The sequence below is a fragment of the Pongo abelii genome, chromosome 19 (genome assembly GCF_028885655.2).
Source record: "Pongo abelii isolate AG06213 chromosome 19, NHGRI_mPonAbe1-v2.0_pri, whole genome shotgun sequence".
Classification (NCBI taxonomy): domain Eukaryota; kingdom Metazoa; phylum Chordata; class Mammalia; order Primates; family Hominidae; genus Pongo; species Pongo abelii.
In genome coordinates this window covers 42,339,451-42,356,615 of record NC_072004.2, presented here as the reverse complement: position 1 = coordinate 42,356,615, position 17,165 = coordinate 42,339,451, and the positions used below count along the sequence as shown (strand labels likewise).

At 46.7% G+C, this 17,165-nt stretch overlaps 2 protein-coding genes and 1 pseudogene across 5 annotated transcripts; 2 read left to right on the top strand and 1 right to left on the bottom strand.

Moving 5' to 3' along the window:
- Positions 1–35: 35 nt before the first annotated feature.
- Positions 36–7,224, top strand: IFT20 (intraflagellar transport 20). 3 transcript variants are annotated; one of them, XM_003778773.5, is made up of 6 exons: positions 36–221; positions 3,175–3,411; positions 3,570–3,698; positions 5,034–5,119; positions 6,274–6,377; positions 6,818–7,224. In XM_003778773.5, exons 2-6 carry the CDS (start codon positions 3,336–3,338, stop codon positions 6,897–6,899), a joined length of 477 nt encoding a protein of 158 aa, XP_003778821.2. In that variant the 5' UTR covers positions 36–221; positions 3,175–3,335; the 3' UTR covers positions 6,900–7,224. The 3 variants fall into 3 exon arrangements, with proteins under 3 accessions (XP_003778821.2, XP_009249689.2, XP_002827200.2); XM_002827154.6 differs by having other exon boundaries at positions 61–221; positions 3,376–3,411; XM_009251414.4 differs by lacking the exon at positions 3,175–3,411 and having other exon boundaries at positions 50–221.
- A 100-nt stretch (positions 7,225–7,324) lies between these two features.
- TMEM97 (transmembrane protein 97) lies at positions 7,325–16,980 on the bottom strand. Of its 2 annotated transcripts, XM_063718543.1 has the most exons (4): positions 16,224–16,980; positions 13,206–13,318; positions 9,928–10,067; positions 7,325–9,036 (listed from the first exon to the last, which is right to left on the bottom strand). In XM_063718543.1, the coding sequence occupies exons 1-4, from the start codon at positions 16,548–16,550 to the stop codon at positions 8,777–8,779; spliced, it is 840 nt and encodes a 279-aa protein (XP_063574613.1). In that variant the 5' UTR covers positions 16,551–16,980; the 3' UTR covers positions 7,325–8,776. The 2 variants fall into 2 exon arrangements, with proteins under 2 accessions (XP_063574613.1, XP_002827201.1); XM_002827155.5 differs by lacking the exon at positions 13,206–13,318 and having other exon boundaries at positions 9,928–10,072; positions 16,224–16,379.
- LOC100442477 (keratin, type I cytoskeletal 18-like) overlaps positions 16,458–17,165 on the top strand; it is an 89,489-nt pseudogene continuing 88,781 nt past the window's right edge.

Genomic DNA, 17,165 nt, shown 5'->3' with positions numbered 1-17,165 from the left:
CTTGTAGGCCCGACCTCCCCTCGGGCCTCTGTTTCCCAGCAGGCTCTGTGGAATGGGGGCTGTAAGTGCTTCCGGGGTCAGGAAGGTAGTGACGGCGTAGGTAACCAGGCTCTGTAGCCGTGGCAGCGGCCGTGGCAGGCTGGCTGGGTACCGGCTGCCGCTGACCCGGGAGACGCTACATCAACCGGGGTTGCAGCGCCCTGCCGCCGCGGGGCCGGCAGGTAGGCTGACCTCGGGTCGGGGGACGAGGGCGGACCAGGGGTGAGAGGAGCCTGACAGGCCCGCGTCCTGAGGAAAGGCAGTACCGGGCGGAGAGAGACGTTGGAATTCCGCCCCACTCTCGGGGGCGCTTTCACACCCAGCTTAGGCCTGGAGTTTGATGCGTTGATGCTTGCCACGGTCGTACGAGGAAACTGCGGCTCGGATAAGTTCGGGGAGTTTACATAGTAAAGAGTCGGCTCGCAGTGCCTCGCATGCATCTGGGAGAGCCGGGGCGCAGAAAGTATGCCACCGCCTCATGCTCAGGGAGCTTAGTCCCAGCTCTTGGGCCAGGTGTTGCTCAGATGCTCAGACACGTGTGTGATGGGAGTTGGTAGAGAATCTGTGAACTCTTTGCCTGCACCTCTTCTTCCATCTTACCTATCTCTGTAAGCCAGCCCTTCCAATCAGATAGGTGGGCCAAGCCAGATTCATGGGAGTCATGCCTCATTGTTTTTCTCTGATCCCCAAACCCCCACATTCAGTCAGTGCATTACTAAGCCCCATCACCTCGACTTATAAAACATCTCAACTCGGAACACTTGTCTTCGGCTGCCAGCCTTGGTTACTGTAATAGTTTCCTGTTTCCACGGTCATTCATTCCACAGACATTTACTGAGTTCCAGTTATGTGTGGGCACCATGCTAGGTGCTAGGGTTAGAGTGATGAACAAGAAGGTAGTTGGGGCCTTGCCCTCTCTTGTTCCTTCCAATCGGTTCTCTCAGGCTGAGCAAGAGTGATCTTTCTAAGTCTGATTTGGTTGGTCTGCTGAGAACCCGCTGGCTGTCCATTACCCTTCTGATAAAATCCAGGCTCATGACTGCGTCTTTCAGAGCCTTCCGTGATCCAGCTGTTGTCTCCCTGTCTAGCCTCATTCTCTTCCCTTCTCTTGCTCAGTCTCTGTTCTCGGAATGCGTCAAATTTCCTGTTGCCTCAGGATCTTAACATACGTGTTTCCTTCTGCCTGCAATGCCTTGCTTCCCCTTTCATTTGACAAACTTTTGGACAGTCTTTAGGTCTGTTTAAGTGTCATTTTTTTCAGAAGGCCTCTGTTGGCCCTCCCCTCCAAGTCCGCCCCCCATGAACTGTGGCCTCCTGCAGCACTTCACATAGCACCATGTACTTTTCCTTATAGTAATATCACGATTTGTGATTATTTGTTTACCATCTGTCCAGAGGCATTGTTTTCACTAGTCTGTCCCCAGAGCAGGGACTCAGTGGATGTTTCTGAATAAATGCATGCTCTCAGGGAAGGGGGTGGAAGTTGAAGCAGATATTTGCTCCCTCATGTTACTTCAATCTTTCTGGAGCAGCTGGTCAGATTAATGACCTGTAGCTGCGAAAGACAGATTTTTTGTTTTTTTTTTTTGAGACAGGGTCTCACTCTGTTGCTCAGGCTGGAGTGCAGTGGTGTGAACACAGCTCACTGCAGCCTCCACCTCCTGGGCTTAAGCGATCCTCCCAGCTCACTCTCCCAAGTAGCGGGGATTACAGGCACATGTCACCAGGTCTGGCTATCTTAAAAATTTTTTATAGAGATGGTATTTTGCCATATTGCTCAGGCTGGTTTCAGACTCCTGTGCCCAAGTGATCCTCCCACCTCAGTCTCCCAAAGTGCTGGGATTACAGGCATGCGCTACCGCACTGGCCAGATCTTTTTAAAAAGCCCTATTTTAAGGAAGCTACAGATGAACAAAATGCTTCAAAAGGATGATGCTAGCTCACATCAGTGGATTCCAGTGAGGCCGAAGGCCAGAGTCGTCTACAGACAGCTCATAGACATGTATTAGTTGGCCCATGCAGTGTTGGATGTAGGTTTTCCCCCTTACTTAAAATTTTTGAATTACATACCAACATTGAGGTACTGGATTTCTGGTCCTCTTAAAAACCAGAAGTTCTGGAAACAATGAGACTTGATTATTTTCCAACCATTGCTCCTCCTGTGGCACACCTGCCCTGGACAGCCAACCCCAGAATCACCCCATTCAGAACAGGACTTCTCTAAGGAAGCCAGAAGGGAAACAGCTGAGGCTGGGGGTAGTGGGGGCAGAGGGAAGGGGCTGGTGCAGGTCCAGGTAATGGTAGATTTTGGAGCACCTGGGTTTTAGAATTGGCATAGCAGCCAATTGCTAGATATAAGTAGCATTGCCTCCCTTTTTAAACAGGTCATAATGATGTCTTTTTAATTTTGTGTGTGTGTGTGTGTGTGTGTGTGTGTGTGTTTTGAGCCAGAACGAGGGTGAGTTTTCACTATTTCCTTCCTAGAATTGAGGCATCCTTGGGAACAGGAATGCAAGGTGGCTTGGAAAGGGAGAAGATATCTCTGTTAGTTCTCTGTTGCCTACAGAAAAAATCCAAACTCCTTAGCTTGGCATGCAGGGTCTTCCTGGTTTGGCTCCAGCTTACCTTTCCAGCTCCATTCTTTTTCCTCTCGTCCTTAGGTGAGATAGGTCCTTTCAGTGACTTCAGGCCTTTGTCCATGCTGTTTTCTCTGCTTGGAATACCTATCCCTGGCCTCCTGCCTTGATACGTTCTTGCTGATACTTCATTCCTTTTTGTGTTTTCTGCTAGAAAGAGAATGACCCAACTTTGATTCCCAATTCAGGCAAGCATACGTTTTGAGTAATAATCTTACTCCTGACTTTTTATTTTTTAACCATAATTTTTAATTCACTCAGATTTCCTTTATTTGGCTTTTGTGTTGTTCCAGTATATGTATTTGAGAAGCCTTTTCATGTGCTTTTCGGTACATACATAACTGGTGATATATAAAGTAAAAACACTTATGGCTTACAACTTAGTTCACATGTCACTCCTTCATTAATGGCTCTGTCCTCCTCTGGCTCTTAACTGATATTTCTAAACAAGCATTTAACACAATGTGATTTTTCAGTTTCCGTGTCTGTCTTCTTCCAGCTGAACTATGTGCTCTTCAGGGCGGGCACCGTGTTGCATTCATCTTTGTACCCCCAGCATCTAGCAGTGTTGGCATGTAGTAGGCACTCAAGAAATGTGTGTTGAATGAACGATGCCTGTGACAAGCAAGCGGACTTTATTCTTTCCTGACCCTTGCTCCTATGACACACCTCCTCCTGACTGCCACTGTCACTCCTTCAGAGCAGAACTCCTCTAGGGAACCTGGATGGGAAACAGGTGAGGCTCAGAGAGGTGGTGGCAGAGGGAACGGGGATCCTTTGGAACATCTGGGTTTTTGGCATTGGTGTCCAAGGGCAGGAGTGGGGCTGGCTTGGCAGCAGGCATTTCCTTGGGTGGCTGGGAAGTGATGCGGAATTGGGCCTGTTTCTTTACAGCCATGGCCAAGGACATCCTGGGTGAAGCAGGGCTGCACTTTGATGAACTGAACAAGCTGAGGGTGTTGGACCCAGAGGTTACCCAGCAGACCATAGAGCTGAAGGAAGAGTGCAAAGACTTTGTGGACAGTGAGTATTGGGGAGATACAGTGCCACTCAGCTTTGAGCTGCCATTCCAACTGTACCCCAGGCTCATCTTGGCCCTGCCACAGTGGAGCTGCTGGCTCCCTGGAGGTTGAATCTGGCATCTGTGAGTTCCCACGTGCCACCCTTTTCTGTCTGCCCTCTTGTGCTCTCATGTGTCCCCAACAGAGCACCAGTCAAACCAAACACTGGGATGGGGAGGGGAGGGTGTTTTTTAGATATGCCATCTTTCATTTCTTGCTCTTAGAAACCTTAAACTTTCTGGGAACACAATCATGGCTTGGGGGTGGGAAATAGAATTATGTACTCATGATTTGATTTCTTCAGAGAAAGTCTTCTCAGTGGCAGGTTCTCTGTTATTTGGAGTTAGAAGTGATAGGTGAAGTTTCTAGAAGCAGCTCAACAGACTTACTGAAGTAATCTTTTGGCTAGAAATCTTCAGGAAGCCTCCTGTCCCAGCAGCCAAGCAAGCCCAATGCCAGTACAGAGCCAGATCTAGCTAGAGCAAGGGACTTCTGAGCTTTCTGGGGGCTTCCTAGGTTGTGGAGAGAGCTTGATTAGTGAAAGGTAGCTTGGGTTCTGTCACTAACCTGTGATTGCTGTGCCATGCACACACCTCTCTGGGCCTGTTTCCCCTTGGTAAATTGTGTTTCTGTCACATCCAGGACATTGGAGAAAGTGAGTGGGAGATTAGGCACTTAATGCTGTGAGCTTGCTTTTCTGAGGTTACAAGTGGGAAGCCCCCATCCCCACTGTTAATTGAAATCTGGTGTCATACCTGTAGCTAGTCCAGAGGCAGCGCTTGTGTCCTGAGGCTGCCCTTTTGTGAACAACAGCGCTTCCTGTCACTCCTGGGGAAGCAGGGTTGGGGTCTGTCTGGAGAATGAGCCCAGCAAGGGCGTAGTGCTTTCATAGCCGGAGGTCATAGCAGCTGGCTGGCTCAGTGGGGATGCAAGGTCCGGGTATGCCCTGGTCCAGCTGGCCACCCTTCTCTAGGTTCAGACCAAGGGTAGGAGACAGGCCAACAGGCACCAAAGTGTTTAAGTGACAGGGTCTTGCTATGTTCCCCAGGCTGGAATGCAGTGGCAGTTCACAGGCATGATTACACATCCTCTAACTCCTGTGTTCAAGTGATCCTCCCACCTCAGCCCCCTGAGTAGCTGGGACTACAGGTGCTCTCCACCACGCCTGGCCCACACCGAACTATTTTAACACAAATTAGAAGGGGCAGTCCGCTCTGCCCTCCACTGCCTCAGCACTCTACCGAAGGGGATTGATGATACTGAGGAAATATTTTATTTTTTGTTCTTTTCCTAAAAGAAATTGGCCAGTTTCAGAAAATAGTTGGTGGTTTAATTGAGCTTGTTGATCAACTTGCAAAAGAAGCAGAAAATGAAAAGATGAAGGTAAGATGAGCATGTCTTTTGCCTACATCTTGGCCTGGGACCCTAGTTCACTACCCTCTCATCCTTCTTCCCTCTTGATTTGTTTAGAGGGGTAGAGGGGTGGGTGGGTGAATTTTTATTTAAGATTTTAATAACTTCTGGTCCACTTAACCTACTGAACTTATGCCAGTCTTTATTTCCTTTAATCTTTTTTTTTTTTGAGACAGAGTCTTGCTCTGTCACCCAGGCTGGAGTGCAGTGGTGCAATCTCGGCTCACTGCAACCTCTGCCTCTCAGGTTCAAGCGATTCTCTCATCTCAGCCTCCCGAGTAGCTGGGACTACAGGTGTGTGCCACCACACCCAGCTGAATTTTTGTATTTTTTTTTTTTTTGAGACGGAGTTTTCTCTTGTTGCCCAGGCTGGAGTGCAATTGTGCGATCTTGGCTCACTGCAACCTCCGCCTCCTGGGTTCAAGCGATTCTCCTGCCTCAGCCTCCTGAGTAGCTGGGATTACAGGCATGTGCCACCATGCCTGGCTAATTTTGTATTTTTAGTGGAGACAGGGTTTCTCCATGTTGGTCAGGCTGGTCTCAAACTCCCAACCTTAGGTAATCCGCCCGCCTCAGCCTCCCAAAATGCTGGGATTAAGGCGTGAGTGACTGCGCCTGGCCATTTTTTTGTATTTTTAGTAAAGACGGGGTTTTACCATGTTGGCCAGGCTGGTTGCAAACTCCTGACCTCAAGTGATCTGCCCACCTTGGCCTCCCAAAGTGCTGGGATTGCAGGTGTGAGCCACCACACCTGGCCTCGTTTCATCTTCATATCAGCACTGATGTAGATGGTCTTATCCTCATTTTATAAATGAAGAAATGAAGGCTTACACAGTATGATTGGTGAAAGGCACAAGGCTGAATGGCACCACCAAATGTGCTATTGTGCCTGTGTCCCTGACTCTAGGAATACTCCTAGACCTGCCTCAAAGCTGCCGTCTAGTTCTTGAGGCACTTTGTGATCAGTAGGTTAATCCTTCTGACTTAACCCAAAAGCTTTGGGGCTCCACTTTCTTTTCCTCTCTGAAGACTGACATAGCTCCCAGATAACCCCTCCCCTCTTTGAGGACTTGATGCTGTAGATGGTTTTAGTGAAGCCATGGCCTTCTCTGGCAATACTGTAGGCCATCGGTGCTCGGAACTTGCTCAAATCTATAGCAAAGCAGAGAGAAGCTCAACAGCAGCAACTTCAAGCTCTAATAGCAGAAAAGAAAATGCAGCTAGAAAGGTAAGAAGTCATGATGTAAAGCAAGTTCTTTACACAGCTGAATTTCCAACTCTTCCTTCTGGAATGATCACTTCTTGTCCTTATTCTTCATCATTGTTTTCCCAGGAATAGCATCTCACTTGTCATCCTGATTTGAAGATTTTTAAAAATAAAATTACATTTGATGGGAAGGAAATAGAAAACTTGTTAATATCAAACCACCTCTAGTAGTTTGAGCATGAAAGGGTCCACGAAGTTGGCTGGCTCTCTGAAAGAAGACTTTCCTAGGGCTGGAGATTTCTCATGGGTGGCTCTGGGTAGGGCTTTGCCTCTTTCTTTCTTCATTCTGAACTCACACCATTTCTTGAAATCATTTAAACCTCTATATCCTTCTCTAGAAGAATTAAGTCTGTGGTTTACTTCATCTTTTTTTCAGGGCCTCTAACAATTTTGTTTTTCAGGTATCGGGTTGAATATGAAGCTTTGTGTAAAGTAGAAGCAGAACAAAATGAATTTATTGACCAATTTATTTTTCAGAAATGAACTGAAAATTTCACTTTTATAGTAGGAAGTCAAAACAAAAAAAAGCCCCTCAAAACCAAAAAAACCTCTGTAGCATTCCGCAGCTTGACCAATGACCTATGTCACAAGAGGTGGCGTGTAAGGAATGCAGCCCCCTGAAGACAGCACTACAAGTCTGGGGGAGCCAGTTTTAACATCAGTGCACAGCTGCTGCTGGTGGCCCTGCAGTGTACGTTCTCACCTCTTATGCTTAGTTGGAACTAAGCAGTTTGTAAACTTTCATCCTTTTTTTTGTAAATTCACAAAGCTTTGGAAGGAGAAGCAATAAATTTTTGTTTTCAAATGGCTTGATGTACCTTTTTTCCTGTTGCTCTTGAAATATGTTTAACTCCTCATGAGAGAACCCTGGATTCTCTATCCCCCAGTCCACAAAACAAACCAGGCAGTGGTCAGCAGCTACCTTTATTTGGATCACACACGTGAGACAGACAGTACCACTAATCAGGCCAATAAGGCTTGTGAGCAAAATGGGTGAAAATAGAGAGAACTGACTGGGACCTGTTGTCTAACATCATTTTAAGGTTGAACTTGAGCAAAGACTTAGAGAAAGCTGATGGAATGCCAAGCATCAACGTGAAGAGACCCTCTGTGCACACAGTGGATATGTTATGCCTGGCTGTAGCCACCTTCTCTTCTGAAAACAAGATGGGAATGATGGAACTGTATTAAAGGATTAAGTTATCCACTAGGGAGCATACTAGCACACTTCCAGATCAGCCTTGAGATGCTAGACTTCAGATACAGGGACTTGTGTCAGGTGGCCTCTAGAAATGTGGAAGACTAAGATTTAGAAATAAACTAACTTAAAAGCAAACAAACAAAAAAAAACTTCGCCTAGGATGATCTGTTTACAACAGAAACAAAAACATTTTCCACTTTGATCCATTTGACTGAAAGTCATTGTTGGGCTGACCCTTAGGGAAAACTAAGTTTAAACTTCCTTTGCATAGTATGTTTTCTCTTTTTTCCTTGGGTTAGAGGTGGGGACAAGAAAACACTGATATAGTTTTGAATTAACATTAAAGAGGCAAAGTTTCACATTTAAAATGGCCTGAAATATCCCACTGTTCATTTTGCTGACAGGTGATATACTCTTGAGAATCAGGAGTGGAGGGTTTAGTCATAATAAGCATATATGCTATGGGTCAGGTGACTCATGAACATGTCAAACAGGCCATGTTCTTTAGCAGTTTCTGGTCTGGTCCTGCTTTTAGTAATCTTGTGGTGGAACTCAGGCACACAGGTATTTGGTACCACTTCCTTATAATCTAGCCCACACCCCTTTGCCCACTCTCAAGCCGATCGGTCTGTTCATCCCAGTGCCCTTAGAAGGTGAAGGTTTGGGCTGAGCCCAGTGGTTCACATCTGTAATCCCAGCACTTAGGGAGACTGAGGTGGGCAGATCCCTTGAGCCTAGGCATTCGAGACCAACCTGGGCAACATGGCAAAACCCTGTCTCCACACACACACACACACACACACAAAACAAAAAAAATTAGCCATACGTGTTGGTACATGCCTGTAGTTCTAGCTATTTGGGAGGCTAAGGAAGATGGCTTGAGCCCAGGAGGCGGAGGTTGCAGTGAGCCGAGATCATGCCACTGCCCTTTACTCCAGCCTGGGCAACAGAGTGAGACTGTCTTTTAAAAAAAAAAAAAAAAAAAAAAAGGAAGAAGGTGAGGGTTTGACGTGGTTCCTGACACCATCTTGCTCTTGTGCGTTGCTGCCAGTGTTTCAAATGCTGCTGAAGACGTGGGTTCTGAGCAGTGTTCCTTGTATTGTATCCAACAAGCAACCACCCTGTAGGCATCTCTACCCTGGGCCAGTGGTTGTTTCCTTCATTTTTTTTTTCTTTTCTCCTCATACTTGTAGTAGGGGCTCCGCAACATGAAAATTAAAAGTACGAATGGGATGACTAAGTAGGGGGCATAGACAGACACAAGGGTTAACCGTTCATGCAAAGTCTCAGGTCTTTGTCCCTTGAAACCACTGGCTTTGGAGAAATCCTCAAACAGAAATGTGGAGAGTATCGGAATTAAGGTTGTCATGGTGTGAACGGAGTAGATGATTGCAGGAGTTCGAATCCACTTGCAGCTTCCTGAGGTAGTCGGGGAAAAGAAAAATGGTTAGGTCTGTTCATGACTCAAACGTGTCCATGACCTTCCCACTGTCTCTGCCTGCCTGCCTGCTTTCTTCTACTCCCTTCTCCAAGTGGAAACTCGGAACTGGAAACCTGGATGTGCCACACTGTCCAACATGCAGACTTACGTGACAGCTCACCGACAGCTCGCCAAAGAACCAAGAATGGGGGTCAGAACATAACTCGGAAAAACTCTAGGGCAATAAAACTGCCATTACCGGTTAAACCTGTGTGGTATAAAATCCAAGGGGAGGGAAATCCCTGCCCCATGGCATCTGTTTGTTCAGTAATTATATATAGGTGAGAGGATCAGGAGGCAGATTCAGTGACCCCAGGGGATGCCAATGGGAAACGAGCATTTTCAGCGGTTTTAGCTTCATTATCAAGTACACATGTATGGTCACCTTTTTAAAAAAGCATTGATTATGAGACCACTAAGAATAATTTTAAAATGAGAAGCACGTTAGGGATTAGCCTGATGCTACACCTTATAAGTCCGTATGATACTATCCAACGCAGAGAAATAAAAGCCAACAAAAAGAGAAATTAATTCTGTTGGGGAACAAAACAAAAGGGAACAAGCTCATCGTTTAAATGGTCTCAGGTTTCATGTGTATGCAAGGGATTTCCAGACGACTGAGGCAGCCGTGCAGCCCCGCTGACCACAGACATGAGCCTGAGCCACACTAATGTCCCTTTACAAGATCTACCCTGGCTATTTACCCCAGATCCTGTAGCATTCTCCCACAAACTATGGGGACCATCCCATTCCCTTTGGAGATACTTTCCCAAAAGATTTCTGGGACCTGATTTCTGAGGAAAAATGGGATTTTCCCACCATTTACCAACCTTTGAGGAAGGCATATGTTGCAATGGGAAAGAAAGGCAGCTGAAACACAAGCTCGCAAAACAGAAAGGACTTAAACCAGGCTGGGGGCTCCTGTAGCAGCGGGTCTTTGAACTCCTTAGCATACCACTTCAGCAGGTTTCTAAACTGAAAAAGAAAACGATCATGATGAATTACAGCCACCTGGCCTCAACAGGCTCGGCGCTAGCTCATTTGAAAATATACTGGAGGAGCCTGTCATTAATTAGCCAACCCCCGCTACCCCGGCAGCAGATGGCATGTCCAGCTAGCTTTTCTGACACAGCCTAGGTGGTCATTTAATAAAAACTTACTATCCCTAACTCAAACGTTCCCTTCTCTGAAATTTTCTCAACTCTTCCAGCCCCTTCTTTGTGTTACCCAGAATCTGTTCATAATTCCAAGATAACACATCCAGGTGTGTTGGCCACTGTCAGGAGCAACAATAAGTATCTGGCACTTGGTAGGCACTCAGGGTGTTCGCTGAATGAACAAATGTGACATTTCTGCCGACAATATCATTCTTTGTTTAAAAAAACAAATACACGTGAAAACCATCCTGACACTTTCCCTTTTGCAATGGCAACTACACACCAAACTCCAAAGGCCAGATTCCCTCAAATGCAGAAATGAATTGAATTTCCCTCTTCTTTTTGTGGGGTGGGGGTGGGAGTGAAAGGGGAAATAAATCTAACCTCTGTGGCGATGTAGTTTTGGACACTTTAATTCCAATATGACAAACAAGTTCCTTAACTCCCCTAATTCTAATTTTTGGTTTATTTTAGCAGACAGGATTTTAGTGGAAGAACAAACTCTGCCCCAAACTACACACTACCTAGTAGCTTCTTGGTTATGCAGGGCTTTAGCGTCTCAGTTCTAGCTTGGGCCCCACGCTTGTAATTACCCTGTCAAATAAAAAGGATGTGGATCCATGCTGACCTGGCTACAGGCAGGGAAAAGAAGCAGAGTTTAAGGCTTCCCATCTTGGGCTTTTATAGGAGCCCAAAGCCTAGTGCTCTTGGCTCTATGTGGACTACTAAACATCTGTCACATTTAACCTCCTAGATGTGGCGTTGTCCTGACACACAGGCCTTCAAAGACAAATAAGTCTTGATATTATGATTAATAAAGGCAACTCCAGGGTAAGAATTTATCTTACAATGGAAAATCCAAGAATATTTTTCCTGTTAATTTTTAATCAAAAGATAAAGGCTCGCTATTGTGAAATAGAAGCCCCACTGCTGCAAGAGCACTTTAAGCAAACATCCAGAAACAAATATCCTGTTAGCATGTTATTAATTTCAGAAAGGCTCTGGCTAGATAACCAGTTTATTGACCAAAGGATATCCAAATTTGTACTTAATCTGAAATTGAAATTCATAGCAATACCCTTTGCTTCCTTCCAAGCACTTTTCTGGATGGGAATGTGGTTTGAATAGGACTGAATTGATAAGAAACACAAAGGCTAAGTCACTGTCCCTCTCCAGGGTTCTACTTCCTCATCTGTAAAATGAGCAACTTGGACTAGATGTTTTCTTAAGATCCCTTTTTTGCTTTTTAGATTTTTAAAAATACTGGATGACACTACCTGCTTTAAAAGATTGACTATAAAATTATTATTATTTTTTTTGAGACAGTCTCTGTTGCCCAGGCTGGTGGAGTGTGGTGATTTGATCTCGGCCCACTGCAGCCTCAACATCCCGGGCTCAGATGATTCCCTCACCTCAGCTTCCCCAGTAGCTGGGACTACAGGTATGCGCCACCGAGCCCAGCTAATTTTCTGTAGAGACGGGGTTTCGCCACATTGCCCAGGCTGGTTTCAAACTCCTGGGCTCAAGCGATCCTCGCTTCAGCCTCCCAAAGTGCTGGGATTACAGGTGTGAGCCACTGCACCCGGCCTGACTGCAAAATTTAAGAGGCATTCTGGGCCAGGCCCGGTGGCTCATGCCTATCCCAGCACTTTGGGAGGTCAAGGCGGGTGGATCACCTGAGGTCAGGAGTTCGAGACCAGCCTGGCCAACATGGTGAAACCCCATCTCTACTAAAAATACAAAAATTAGCTGGGTGTGGTGGCTCACGCCTGTAATCCTAGCAACTCTGGAGGCTGAGGCAGGAGAATCGCTTGAACCCAGGAGGCGGAGGTTGCAGTGAGCCGAGATCGAGCCACTGCACTCCGGCCTGGGTGACAGAGCGAGACTCCATCTCAAAAAAAAAAAAAAGGCATTTTGGCCATTTGAACTTCACTTTCTATTCAATTTGTATACAACCTCTCTGATCCAACTATTTCATAAACTGAGGCAGACTTGTACAGCACTTAATTTCTAAGGCCTACAAGATGAGATCAGCGAAATTTAAAAAACAATCTTATCACCCAGATGTCGTAATAATGAATTATCATAATCGTAACCAACCATCTGCCGACAGTCATATACCTGCCACCTGATGCCAGAATGAGGCTGGGACTAATTATGAGTAGGAGAGTAGAAAGCCCAGGCACCTGGCAGACGGGTGAGGCGTGTAGGACCTGGGGTAGAATGCCTGGCTTTAGGCAAGGCCTTTAATCTCCCTACACTTGTGTCCCCATCAATAAAATAGAGCCAGTAATAGTGCCTACTTCACTATTGGTAAGAGAGTGACTTAATACATGTAGTCTTTAAAATAATGGCTAGCACATAATGATTAATTGAATGTAATTAATACATATTTGGAGATATTCAAGTTTAATCCCATTAAAATCACAGCTCACAACTGGTCATTAAAAATTATTAGTTATGGCCTCCCCACCAAAGGTAATGAAACTGTTTCCATTTATACCTGACTCACATTTGACTCAACTCACCCTTGTTATCCATTAAAAGATTCACCTGGCCTGCACACACAATCTCTAAACCAGGAGTTGCTACTCGCCAATTTTGTACTTCTGTAATTTAGAATGGGAACACTGGCTGATTTCAGAGCCAGAGGCTCACTTGTTTTTCCTTATTTTTACCAGAAGCAATGTTACCCAGCTGCAAATGATACTACAAAATGCTTCCCATCCTCTCCTTTCCATGTTCTTATCCAAACTAAATTCTTACTGTTTCATAATAAAATAAGAGTTTTTCCAGGCCGGGTGCGGTGGTTCACACCTGTAATCCCAGCACCTTGGGAGGCTGAGGCATACAGATCGCTTGAGGTCAGGAGTTTGAGACCAGCCTGGCCAACATGGTGAAACACCATCTCTAAAAAAATATAAAAATTAGCCAGGCATTGTGGCACGCACCTGTAATCCCAGCTACTCGGGAGGCTGAGGCAGGAGAATTGCTTGAACCTGAAAGGCAGAGGTTGCAGTGAGCCGAGATCGCACCATTGCACTACAGCCTGGGCGACAAGAGACTGTCTCAAAAACATAAACAAAAAAAAAAAAAAGAAAAAGGAAATAAAAAAATGAGTTTTTCCAAGCAGTGATTTGGTGCAATCCAAGAAAAAAAATTTATTTTGCATATTTCAGCCCAACCACTAGGTGATCTCCTACAGGCTTTTTAACTCTAGGGAAACATTCCTTCTATTTCAGGAAGAAAATGACAGATGTTGAATTTTGGCATTTTTCAAAGAGAATGTGAGAATAACTCAAGGCATTTATTATTATTTGCCCCACAGAGAAGCAACAAAATCAGCATTTCCTACACCAAAGCAACAAGAATGGAGGCACAGACCTTCCATGCCAGGATGCCCCCGAGCTAGTGCTTTCAAACATCATCACACACACAGATACACAACCAGGATGCCCCTGTACTAATGCCTAAATCTCACAAACACAAAACACACACACACACACACACACACACACACACACACAGGTTCTGGCCAGATGCTGCCTGCACTGGCCCTTGGGCCTTCTGCAGTAAGTCAGCATTAAACAAATAAAGCTGATGCTGGGCATGGTGGGTCACGCCTGTAATCTCAGCACTTTGGGAGCCCGAGGCAGGAGGATGGCTTGAGCCCAGAAGACCAGCCTGGGTAACATAGTAAGACATCATCTCTACAAGAAATAAAAAATTAGCCAGGTGTGGTGGTGTGCACCTATAGTCCTAGCTACTCAGGAGACAGGTGGGAGGATCTCTTGTGCTCAGGTTCAAGGCTGTGGTAAGCCATGACTGCATCACAGCACTCCAAGCCTGGGTGACAAAGGACCCTGTTTCTAAAAAAAAGACTGAGAAAATTTTATCAAATGTAAACATTTAAATGGGATCTTTATGATATGATGTTGAGCACCTTTTAGGTGTATTTTGTTAGGGGTGAGCAAGACGGGCTTGTGGGAATGGCACATCCAGGAAGGATAAAGAAACCAACAGCTGTGAAGTCTGGAATGGCTACATGGAGTAGCAGGCTAATTACCAAGTATTAAAAGGTCCTATAACATCAGAGATTGTAAAGAGGCAGCCTGAGTACTGCTGGCCACACAGGTTTCAAAAACCACAGATAGGCCAACACTGTAGTAGATTTTCCTTTCTTCAGGGCAATTAATGGTCACTGCAGAGCTGCGATGACCTCTTCAGTCTTCGGGAAGAGTCTGTACTATCTGGCCCTGTAGTAGGCTGAATAATGGCCCCCAAAGATAACCACATCCTAATCCCTGGAACCTGTGACTATTAGTTTATTTGGCAAAAGGGACTTTGCAGATGTAATTAAGGATTTTGAGATGGGAGATTTTCTGGGTTATCTGGTGGGCCCTGAATGTATGACAAGTGTCTTTATAAAAGCGAAGCAGAGGGAACTCTGACCACACAAAGGGAGGCAATGTGATGACCCGAAGCAGAGATTGAAGTGATGTGAACACAAGCCAAGGAACACTGGCAGCCACCAGAAAATGGAAGAGGCAAGAACCAGATTCTCCCCTGGAGCCCTCAGAAGGAGTGAGCCCTGCCTTGATTTGAGCACTGTAAGATTTCATTGTGAACTTTTGGCCTCCAGAACTGTAAACAAATAACTCTGTCAAATCACTACATTTGTGGTTAACTACAACAGCAATATGAAAACTAACCCACCCTGTACATGTTTGAGCTTATAATTTAACTCAACTCTCTCAACAGTTGAGGATATAGAGCCCTGACCTGCCCATGTCACCACCAGTTCTTGGAAGAACCAAGTCCCCAGACTGCACCTTGCCACACACTACCTACGCTTTTCCCATGCAAAAGGAGGACAGAGGTCTTCCAGTTGTGTTTGGATCTAGAAGCAAACAAAAAAGAGTGACTTATGGGAGTGGCAGAACATTCTTGAGCCGTGGCCTTTTTAGGAGAGTTAGGCCCCTTGAAAAGTCGATGGAAGCTATATTCTTCCAGGAAACAGAAGGCACACACACATTTGCACCCATTTTTGGGAGTTCATGATCCTCAGGTAAAGAACCCCTCCTCGGCAGATAAAAAGCATTTAAGGAGAAACAGACGCAAAATAAAATCTTCAGGTAGACAAGTCAGTCCTGCCTACAGTTCTAGATAAGTTGGAGAAACAGAACTGAGGACAGGAATTCCATGGAAGAAGGTCACAGGGTCCAGATACGAGAAAAAAACCCCAACGAACCGGGAAACTAAAGCTGTAGCTTTGGAGAAAAAAAGCATTAAAGCAGAGTTTGGGGTTGAAAGAATGCTCTCCAACAACCAGGAAATCGGGATTTTCACCTTTATTTTTACTCAAGAGATCATTGTTACTCGAACCCAATATTGAAGAGCCAATCTGAAAAGATGGCAATTTACTCTTGAGCTCTGGAAGTTGCTGGAACCCGATCTTGAAGTTGACGATCTATGAACGCCCCAGCTGCACCAACCAAGGTGCTAAACCTTCAGACAGGTCTATTTCTACTCGGATTTTTTCTTTGGGATCAGACTGATATTTTAAAGCCCTTCCAAAAAAAAAAAAAAAAAAAACACACACACAAAAAACCCCAGAAGCTTAAAGCAAACCTAACATGTGACTTTAGACACCACTTCATCCAGACTACTTCCCTCAGACACTGACAACCGGCCAGAGGTGGAATCGCGGGAAACCTTAAACCCAGGGAAGAAGTGACTTTAAAGGAAACAAAGCGTTCGCCCGTGTCGCTTGGGAGAAGGGTCTGGGATAGAGACAAAGTCCGAGGAAAACACCGAACTAAAGTTGGGTTAGGAGCGGGGGAGGCATGGGCAGGACCCGAGGGAGGCAACTGGAACCCAGGGTGCGCGAGCGCGGAGGAGGTGGAGGCCCTGTGGACACAGCGCGCTGGAGAGCCTCGGCGGGACGGGATAAGAGGGGCGCCCCTCACCTCGACTGGGTAGAGCTCGCGAGGCAGCACCGCCTGAAGGTCCATGAACAGGGTGATGGGGATGTGGCTGAGGAAGTAGAGGCCCAGCAGCCACTCCACACAGCGCCTGGTTGCCGGAGCCCCCATCGTCTGTCGGTTGGGCCTGTTCCCGCTGATGTGAGAAGAGGGGCCAAATCCGCGCGCCTTCCCAGACCCGCGCGCCTTCCCAGACACACGCGCCTCGGTCACCGCCTCGCCCCCGCGAGGGCTACGCAGACCGCTTCCATTGGCTGGCGAGAAGAGGAGTCTCGTGGACAGGGGGCGGCACTCCCCAAAGGGCGCACCCATTGGTCCGTATAAGTATAGCGCGTGGAGAAGGCGTCTCGTAAGCCATTTCCATTGGCCGCCAGGAGCGCCGCGTGGGCGGGGCTCAGCCACGTCGTTCGGCGCGCGGCTACTCAGTGTAGATCGCGGATGCGAGCGCGAGCTCAGCGTCTCGGTGCTGGCCGCGTGGTATCCTGGGCTCCGGGCAGCTGCCGGCGGTGCTCCCTTCCCTCGTGGCTCCGTTCGCCACTACAACAGCAATATGAAAACTGCACTGGCCCTTGGGCCTTCTGCAGTAAGTCAGCATTAAAAAAATAAAGCTGACGCTGGGTACGGTGGGTCACGCCTGTAATCTCAGCACTTGGGAGCCCGAGGCAGGAGGATGGCTTGAGCCCAGAAGACCAGCCTGGGTAACATAGTAAGACATCATCTCTACAAAAAATAAAAAATTAGCCAGGTGTGGTGGTGTGCACTTATAGTCCTAGCTAGTTCGTGTACTAGTGACCAGCGCCTGTGCTGGGCCGCGGTACCCCCGTGCAGTGCGGGCGTCACGGAGCAGGGGTCGCAGAGCGGGCACGAGCGCCGCGGTGCAGGTTCCCGGCCCAGCCGGGGTTGCGGGTCTGGGGAGGCAGCTGGCCG

Excerpts from the sequence above, each read along its gene's own strand:
- TMEM97 (XM_063718543.1), bottom strand. The coding sequence starts at position 16,550 with ATGGGTGCGCCCTTTGGGGAGTGCCGCCCCCTGTCCACGAGACTCCTC. Across the intron at positions 10,068-13,205 it reads CCGAGTAGCTGGGATTACAG|AAACCTGCTGAAGTGGTATG; the intron begins GTGCGTGCCACA and ends TTTTCAGTTTAG. Across the intron at positions 9,037-9,927 it reads AACATATGCCTTCCTCAAAG|GAAGCTGCAAGTGGATTCGA; the intron begins GTTGGTAAATGG and ends CGACTACCTCAG.
- IFT20 (XM_003778773.5), top strand. The coding sequence starts at position 3,336 with ATGACACACCTCCTCCTGACTGCCACTGTCACTCCTTCAGAGCAGAAC. Across the intron at positions 3,412-3,569 it reads GGAACCTGGATGGGAAACAG|CCATGGCCAAGGACATCCTG; the intron begins GTGAGGCTCAGA and ends GTTTCTTTACAG. Across the intron at positions 3,699-5,033 it reads GTGCAAAGACTTTGTGGACA|AAATTGGCCAGTTTCAGAAA; the intron begins GTGAGTATTGGG and ends TTTTCCTAAAAG.